At 58.8% G+C, this 8,695-nt stretch overlaps 2 protein-coding genes across 2 annotated transcripts; one reads left to right on the forward strand and one right to left on the reverse strand.

Annotated features, from left to right (window-relative positions):
• Window positions 1-755: 755 nt before the first annotated feature.
• On the reverse strand, window positions 756-6,937 carry GUITHDRAFT_145900 (hypothetical protein; the record flags this gene model as incomplete). Its single annotated transcript, XM_005823131.1, has 25 exons — window positions 756-887; window positions 1,006-1,176; window positions 1,285-1,575; window positions 1,642-1,698; window positions 1,864-1,905; window positions 2,232-2,399; window positions 2,445-2,549; window positions 2,596-2,640; window positions 2,693-2,777; window positions 2,861-2,910; window positions 3,038-3,088; window positions 3,132-3,188; window positions 3,232-3,357; window positions 3,567-3,732; window positions 3,779-3,873; window positions 3,919-3,998; window positions 4,045-4,126; window positions 4,178-4,348; window positions 4,404-4,556; window positions 4,611-4,739; window positions 4,857-5,843; window positions 5,888-5,934; window positions 6,023-6,092; window positions 6,138-6,201; window positions 6,258-6,937. The coding sequence occupies 25 exons, from the start codon at window positions 6,935-6,937 to the stop codon at window positions 756-758; spliced, it is 4,104 nt and encodes a 1,367-aa protein (XP_005823188.1).
• Window positions 6,938-7,405: 468 nt separating this feature from the next.
• On the forward strand, window positions 7,406-8,553 carry GUITHDRAFT_145901 (hypothetical protein; the record flags this gene model as incomplete). Its single annotated transcript, XM_005823132.1, has 6 exons — window positions 7,406-7,424; window positions 7,496-7,580; window positions 7,732-7,960; window positions 8,010-8,320; window positions 8,372-8,434; window positions 8,490-8,553. The coding sequence occupies 6 exons, from the start codon at window positions 7,406-7,408 to the stop codon at window positions 8,551-8,553; spliced, it is 771 nt and encodes a 256-aa protein (XP_005823189.1).
• Between the last annotated feature and the right edge of the window lie 142 nt (window positions 8,554-8,695).

Consider the following 8,695-nt stretch of genomic DNA (forward strand, 5'->3'; position numbering starts at 1 on the left):
GGAGGAGGTGGTGGTGGTGGTGGTGGTGGTGGCAGAAGAGGTGGTGTTGGTGGTGGTGGGGGCAGGAGAGGAGGAGGAGGAGGTGGTAGTGGTGGTGGGGGCTGGAAGAGGTACTGAGATCTCGTGCAGGAGATGCGACGCAGACTGCATGGGCACTGGGTGGCTGTGCGATCAGTGGGGGGAGAGAAGGAAAGAGGAAGCAGCGACTCGTGCTCGCATGCCCAACTGAGCGACAGAATCCGCGAGTTCGAAGTCGCCATGAACCGACGCAGACGAGAGATGCTCGGCTACTAAGAGAGGGAGGAGGAGGAGGAGGAGGAGGAGGAGGAGGAGGAGGAGGAGGAGGAGGAGGAGGATTTTGGTTCTTTCTCTTCAAGAGGCTATGCAGTAGTCCCACCAGGCTCCGTCTCCGTTGCGCGATCCGCATCCTTCCTCCCTCACCTTGCACCAGGGCTTCCCCGCTGATCGCTCCTCCGTGCAGCCCGAGTACTCCTGCACCCCGAGCTTGAGAAGGGACGCAGAGGACGAGCAGCAAAGCAGGTAGATCCCAGAGCGAGAGTGAAAGGAAGGACAGAGGAAGAGGAGGGGGAGGGGGAGGGGGAGGCACCTGGTTCTTGGAGACGAAGGAGGAGCGACATGAGCAGCCGCTTTTAGTTACGATGGGACAGACGTCAAACCTCCTCCCGTCCTGCTCGCAGTCAGAAGCGCTCCAACATCCTCCTCCCCTTCCCCTCGCCCCGTCTACCCCCCTGCTTTCACTTCTCCCTCCCCCCTCCCTCGCTTTCTCCTCTCCTCACCTCCATCGCAGTCCCGCACGCATCCTCGACGACACACCATGCTTGTCCCTCCGCCAGTGAGTTGCTGCTGTCGTGAATGCACCCCGTGTGCTACTCTAGCTGTCACAAGTCCTTCGCATCCTCCATCCCCTCCCCTCTGCATCACCACCACCACCACCACCTCCTCCTCCTCCCCCTGCCCACACCCCCTTCCTCCTCCTCCTCTCACCTCTGCCCCATTGTAGCTGAACTTGTCGGCGCACTTGCAGCCATGGGACGTCACTCCCGGCCCTCCAGCCATGGCTCGAAGTTTCTGACGCGACGCCGCAGCCGCTTCCTTCTCCTGCTGCGACAGCACGACAGCCTTCTGTCGCTCCTCCTGTGCTGACAGCAGCTGGTCCTGCTCCAAGATGAGCGAGTGAGAGCAGGGAGAAGGCAGGAGGGGAAGGATGAGAAGGGAGGAAGGGGAGGAGGGAGGGGAGGAGGAGGAGGAGGAGGAGGTTACGACCTTCAATTGCTGCAGCTGCTCCTCCATCTGCTTCTCCTTCTCTTTGCTCGCTCCTCCCTTCGCCTCCTCGTCCTTCACCTGCTGCGTCGCTCGTCCCAGCGCCTCCCGAGCCTCCAGCTCAGCCGCCGCTGTCTTCTCCCCCTTCTCCTTCGCCTCCTCCAGCATCTTCTGCAGACGCGCCTCCTCTGCCGCCGCCTCCTCTTTGACTCGCTTCACCATGGCCGCGCTCGTCCCAGCTGACGCTGAGTAGTTCTCAGCTCGAGCAGCAGCTGCCGCCGATCTGATCCTCTCCTGCACATGTGTCATGGTGGTGATGGTGGAGGAGGAGGAGAAGGAGGCGGGCGGCTAGCTTCTCACCTCTTCCAGCGCCAGGCGCAGCTCGTCGACTCTCGCTTTGTCCGCACTTGCGTCAGCCTGCAGTCGATCAGGGGAGTGACAAAGCAGAAGGACATGAAGAGAGGAACCGAGGGGGAGGGGGGGGGAGAAAGAACACAAGGGTGTGAAAGAGAATGAAGGGAGGGGAGTGAGAGGGAGGGAGGAACAAGAGGATGCCCTCTCAATGGCTTGTAGAATTTCAACCTGGAGCGCCGCGAGCTTCGACTTGGCGTCTGCGAGCTCCTCCTGCGCTATGCGAGACGCTGCTGCTCGTTTCTCCCGCTCCATGTCCAAGTCCGAGCGAAGAGCATCGATTTCTGCAAGAGGAACAATCAGATAGAGGAGGAGGAGGAGGAGGAGGAGGAGGAGGAGGAGGAGGAGGGAAGGAGCAGTCACCTGTCTTTACAAGTATTTCTTCCTCTTCTGGTGCTGTTCAGTCTGATCTCTTCTTCTCTTGCCGCTCCTTCTGCTGTCAACACAGCAGAAGACGCTTGCTCCGCTCGCTGCAGACAACAAGTTCAGATCACCCTGACGCTCTTCTCTCCTCCCACCCCCCCCCCTCTCTCCCTCACCTCCACTGCTTCATCTCGCGCCGTGTTGACGGCCTTCAGCTTCGCGCGCAGCTGCTCGACTCGCTCCTTGGCAGTCATGACGGCATCGCGAAGAGAGGTGACGTTTCGCTCCTCCTCTGCCGACAGCAGCTGCATCTGGCGGATCAAGGCGTTCATCCTGCTCCTCTCCTGCTCTCCGTGTCAGTCCTCCTCCTCCTCCTCCTCCTCTCCTACCGTGTCCAGGTCTTCCTTCAGAAGCTTCTCGCGAGCATGCGACGCTGCCTCCGCCTGCTTCTTCTCTTCCAGTGCTGCCTCTGCTCCCTCTGCTCTTCTCTTCGCCTGATCCACTCGATGAGGACGCGACCCGCGCGCTCCTTCCCCTCACCTCCTTCAGAGCCTCCTCGTCCTCCTCCGTCCTCCGACCCGCCGACTGCAAGTCTCGTCATCTCCTCCCCACATCCCCTCCTCCCCTCCTGCTCCACCTGCTGCAGCAGCGCCAGCGCCTCCTCCGCCTCCTCCTTCTCCTTCATGGCAGCCAACGTAGCGTTGTGCGCAGCTTCGATGTCGCTGCACAGAGATTAGAGAAGGAAGGAGAGGAGGAGGAAGAGAGGAAGGGAGAGGAGAGGGATCAGGGAGATCGTGTGTTTGACCTGGCAGCCTTGACCATAGCGATGGCCTGCATCGATATCCTCGCATGCGCCTGCGTCATCGTCAGCCTCCTACCATGAAAGCGAAGAGGAGGCTGAGGAAGAGGAAAGGAAATGAGGAGAGGGGAGAGAAAGAACAAGGGAGCAGGTGGAGCAGGGGAGGGAGGGCGAGGGAGAAACCTGATCCAGTAGGTCGACCATCTCCTTCTCCTTCTCCTTCGCCTGGTTCGCCTGCTTCCCGTCAGGGAGGAGAGGAGCAGCGCCGCAGCTTCACCTCTCCCTCCTCGTCCTTCTCTCGTGTCTCAGCCTCTGCTTCCTTCACCATGGCCATCTGCTCTCCTTCAGCTCGTTTTTATATCGCACGCGACATTCACCTTCAGCTCGTTGCTCGCCTCGCTCGCCGCGAGCTTCTCCTCCTCCTCCTCCTTCTCCTCGCTCTCCAGCTTCGCCTTCCAGCTGCTCTCGCTCTCCTCCGCCAGCCTCTCCTTCTCTTCCGCCATCTGCCGCACGACTTAGGAAGAGGCGAAGGGAAGAGAAGGAAGACTGAGGGGGATCTGGGTGCTGAGAGGACGACGGGGGCAGCAGAGGAGAAGGAGAGCAGAGGAAAGGAAGGCAGTGACCAAGAGAGTGGACGAGGAAGGAGGAGGAGGAGAAGAAGGAGGAGGGAGGAGGGAGGAGGGAGGAGGGAGGAGGGGGAGGAGTGAACAACCTTGGCGTCATCCAGGGCCTTCTGAAGGTTGGAGGCAACTTCATTCATCTTCTCTTGCAGCTGATCTTTCTGACCCTCTGCTCGCTCAAGTTTCTGCTCGTCTTTGGACTTCACAGTCTCCAACTCTCGTTTCAGCTCCTCCTGCCTCTCCTCCGCCGACTTCTTCCTGCTCCTCCCGTCAGCTCCCCCCCCCATCGCCACGTCATCCTCACTCGTTCTCAAGGGCCTGCAGCTGAGCCTCAGCCGACTGAAGTCTCTTCTCTGCTGCCTTCTCAGCATCGGACGAGGTCGCTCCCGTCGCCTTCGCCTGCTGGAGCTATCAGGTCAACAAGTGTGCGGCTTCTCCTCCGACCTCAGCTCGAGCTGCCGCCAGCTCCTGCAGCGCCTTCTCCTTCTCCTCCTCGGCACGGCTCTCCGCAGCTCTCGCCTCCTCTGCTCACGGGTCAAGCTCTCCACCCACCACCTTGTCACTCCCCACCTGCTGCCTTCACAGCATCCTCCAGCTGAGCTGTCTTGCTGGCTGCGTCGGCGTTGGCCTTCGCCACCGCGCCCATGGCAGTCTGCTCGGCAACAATAGCTGAGAACCGCAAACTCCCCACAAAATCCCTCACCTCGGCAGTCTTGGAGGCCTGCAGCGCCTGCTCGGCCTCCTCCTTTTCCTTCTCCTCCGCCATGTCTCGCTCCTTGTCCGCCCTCCGCGCCGCCTCCTCCTCATTCTGTGCCTCCACCTGCAGCTTGCTGGCGGAAGTCTCGGCAGCGATCCGTCGATCTCTCTGCTTGCTCTGCACCAGCACGCGGTCAGGGCAGCGTAGTAGAACGAGGGGACGCGTGACGTACCTCCCCCTCCTCCGCCTCCTTCAGCTTGTTGACTTCTGCCGCCTCTGCCGCCTCTGCTGCCTGCTTGCTAAGCAGGGCGTTGGAGAGCTTCTGCTGTAAACTTCGGATGTCTTGCTGCATGCTTGTCAGCTCCGCCTGCTTCCCTTGCAGCTCCTGCAGCTCTCATTCAGATTCCACTTCCTCAGCTGAGGTTCAGCAGAGCTTCACCTTCTGCTTCTCCTCCGCGCGTTGAGCTGCTTCCTCGGCCTTGGCCTTGAGGGCGATGACTTGCCTCTCCTGGCTCTCCTGCTGTCGCTTCGCCTCCTCCATCGCCCTCTGAGCCTCCTCGGCCTTGTCCTGCAGTCTTGGTCATCCACCTTCCTTGTTCCCTCCTCTCTTGCTTCCCCTGCTCCTTCCTACCTTCCTCTCTCTAACCCTTCAACCCCCTGCTCTCCATCTCAGCCACTCTCTCACCAAGGCTTTCGTCTTCTCCTTCTCAGCTTCAGCAACGGCAGCAAGCGCCACGTTCTTCTGCTGCAGCGTCTCTTCTTTTTCCTGCTCAGCTCTCTTCATCAAGGCCTCCGCCGCCGCTCTTGCCTCGCGTGCTCGAGCAGTGGCGTTGCGAGTCTCGAGGAGAGCCTCATGCAGCATCGCGAGGTCGTGATCTTTGATCTTTCCTGCTGCCTTGAGCTTCCACACCTTCTCCTCTGCCACCCTCTCCTCCTCCATCGCCTTTGCTTCCAGCTCGGCCGCCGCCGCCGCCGCTGCTTTCGCCTCCTTCTCCGCCTCTACCGCCAGGTCCTGCGCATGTTTTGACTCCTCGAGAGCCTCCTCGCGCTGACCCGCCAACTGTTGTGAGGCCTCCAGCAGCTTCTCAAGACGCTCCTGCTCCTCCCTCGCCTCTTGAGCCTTCCCCTGAGAGATTGCAAGCTGCTTCATCCCCTCGTCGAGCTGATCCCTTGCAGCCTTGAGCTCTGCCGCCATCTCCACCAACCTCGCGTGCTCTTTGGTCACTTCATCCTCTGCCTCTTTCGCTTTCTGCTTCTCGAGCTCCACGAGGCCCTTCTCGTCCTCTTCCTCCAGCTCTGCTTTCTTCTCGGATGCCTCAGCTGCCTTCTCAGCGGCCACAGCTCTGTCCTCCATCTCCTCGGACTTCTTCTGCAGCTTCTCGTACTCGTTGGCTCTCTCCTGCTCCACTTTCATCCTCTCGAGCGCCTTCAGCTTTTCCCTTGCAGCGGCTTCGGCGCGGCCCTCGTCGTCCGTGGCTCGCTTCTTCCAGCTCTCCTCCTCCTCCTTCGCCTCCTTGGTCATCTCCTGCGCATCTTGAAGCTTCGCCGACAAGAACGCGATCCCCGCCTTCGCCTTCCCAAGACGGTCCAGCAGGCCGTCAGCTCGGCTCTTCGCGCCTTCCGCCTGCTTCTTGAGGTCGTCAAACTCGTCCTGGTCAAAGTTTTCTTTCGCCTTCCACCCCCGTCAGCATCGACCGGCACCGCGAGCTCGCGTACCTCATCCTTGGCGCTAGTCATGTCCGCTGAGACCATCTGATGCTGGGCTGCAGCAGGCGGTTCATGCTTGCACAACAACAGGAGGGAGGAGGCAATGAAGGGAGAGAAGTGAAGGAGGGGAGGGGAAGGAAGTACCCTTGCTCAACTTGTCGAGAAGTTCTTTGACTCTTCTTTCCAGCAGCAGCTTGACAGCTTTGTACTCAGACTGACAGGGGGGTCAGGCGACAAGAGGCGCGAGAGGCTGCGGGACCTTGACGGAGATCAGCTGGTCGTGCATCGTGTGCTTCTGAACCTCGTTGACGAGGAGAGCACCGCTGCGGAGATATGTGAGCGACGAGAGCAGGAGCAGCGGACATCGAGTCTGTCTTACCTCAATCGAGCAGCTCTGTCCTCCTGCGACTTGAGTAGAGCAGCTTCACGCTTGGCGAGGTTCTCTGCAGCCTTGACCTTCTTCTGCATCTCCAACCTTGTGATCTCGTTGCGAATGACGCCAGCCTTGGCGATAGCATGCTGACGTTCAACTTCCTTGTCCAGGATGGACTTGGCAGTCGCGAGATCTCTCGCCGCCTTCTTCTTGATGGCAGAGATCTCGGCTCGCGCCAGCGTCTTGGTCATCCATGCTGAGTTCCGTTCATCCTGGTCTGCTATCCACCTGCTGTCTTGTCGCTTCTTCTGGTTTGACAGCATGTCCTTCAACCTCATCATATCCTTGATGCTGTTCCAGTCCTTGGGCTCTGCATCTTCGCTCTTCAGGTCGCCTGCTCCCTGCTCCCCCACAGCATTTGCCTTGAGCCCTTGGCCTCGAACTCCATCAATGTTGCCTGCGCGTAAATCCGAGTGGATATGCTGCCCGAACTCGGACGAGAACAGTCTCTTGTCCAAGGCATCTTTGAATTCGTTGGATGAGCTGGAGAGGGACAGCATCGGCCGACGGGGTCGAGTGTCTCCGTTGCCTCCAAAGCCGAAGAGGGAGCGGAAGATTGACTGTCCAGATGCTGCTCCCAGGAGGAGGAGGAAGAGCAAGTGTTTCAAGCACATCCCTGATCCCATCTTGTCACTCCTTCACTCCCTGCACAGTTTGTAAGCACGGGTTCCATGTGTATCCATGTGTGCATGGGCTCGCATCCGATCTCGCATTCTCTACTGATCCTGCAGCCTCTCTTTCTCTCGCATTCTTGTCTAGTTTCGCACTCACCTCAGCATGTCCAGCGACTTGCCGTTCTGAAACTATCGCGGTGCAGGTCTGAAGGAGGGAAAGATCAACAAAAATGGACCCAAACTTGAAAATGTTTTGTAATTACAAAATATTTACTCACTTCATTATTCAATTGAAACTTCAATCAATAATCAATATACTAGTCAACCACAACAGCCCCTCGTCGGTTCTCGTTTCAGTCCTCCCGAAATAGCAGACTGGCAAAATTTGACACTACCCAGAGTAGGAATGAGGGCGATGAGATGTGGTATGAGGGTGATGATTAATATTTGTTAGGGGATGAGGGCAATTCGGAGGCGAGAATGGAGGGAGAAGGGGGAGGTAGGAGGAGCTTGTGGTGGAGGAGATGAGAGCTCTGTTGGTTCTTGTGAATGATTCCTGTGTGATTGTAGATGCAGAAGTTGAGCACGTTCTTCTCCACCTGTTTCCTTGTGATATTTCATTCCATCCACTTCTCCCATTTGAGTATCCTGCCAGGTCTCTTCTCAAAATTTTGCACATCGTGCCGCCCTTTCATCAGATACAAGGAGGCACATCACGAGTTTGATGAGTTGCAGTGACCACTCGTAAGATCTCCCCGAGTTCGCTCTTGTTCATTGACCCTGCATCCTAGGACCCATTGGTGCAGGACGCCGGCTGACCTCAGAGCTCTCTGCGCGTCGTACAAGCGCGTGCATCTCTTCCTCGGCAACGGGCCAAGGCTGCAGTACGAGGATGTCGAGCAGGTCTGGCAGAACTTGACTCCCGTCCTCCGAGAACTCGACGAGGAGGCTGGGGGACCGCAACATTGGCTTGCGGTGTTCGGGGGCGACTCCGATGTCGGGTACGGAGACCCTGCAGGGTACGACATGGGGAGGGTGAGGGAGCAAGAGGGTGAAGCTAGCATGCTCAGCCATGGAGGCGCAGGTGATGGCAATGCTGCGAGAGCGGAGGGGAACCAAGCTGCTGGCTGTGGTTGGGTGGGACGACGTTGATGCTCACGTGGACTTCGCATACAAGTGCTCGACGACAAACTGTTTCTGTATCATCTCAAGCCTACTCAGGTACAATATCGAGATCGATGAGGACGGGAAGGAGCTCTATGGAGGACTGCTCGGTTGCTGCCTTGTGCTCACTCGTCCTCCTGACCTTGTGGTCTACAAGAATCCGGACGTGCGGTGGGAGGGACTGGGGTCTACCTGGGCGATGAATGGAGGAGGGAAGGATGGCCGTCCTCGGTAACTACAGCTCTCCCTCAGTTTGCATGCACTGATCTCGTTGGACTTCAGGTCATCGCAGTTGGAGCTGGAGGGCGGGTGGGCAAGGTTGAGATCGCCTACGCTGAAAGCAAGGTGCATGTGTTGCATGCGGGGGCATGGGGGGGCTCACTTCAGCTCGCTGCATCAGGGGATTCCTGTACGACGAGTGGAAGCCCAAGCTCGTTCGCGCTTCTGAGCTGAAGCACAAGTGAGGAGGTGATCAGAGAAGAAATGACGGGGAGACACAGATGGGCTTTGTGGACCCTTCCCTCCTCCCTCCCCCCTCCTCCCTCCTCCCTCCTCCCTCCTCCCTCCTCCCTCCTCTCCCTTCCCTCCTCCCTCCTCCCTCGTATC

This window comes from Guillardia theta (assembly GCF_000315625.1).
Source record: "Guillardia theta CCMP2712 unplaced genomic scaffold GUITHscaffold_113, whole genome shotgun sequence".
Lineage (NCBI taxonomy): Eukaryota > Cryptophyceae > Pyrenomonadales > Geminigeraceae > Guillardia > Guillardia theta.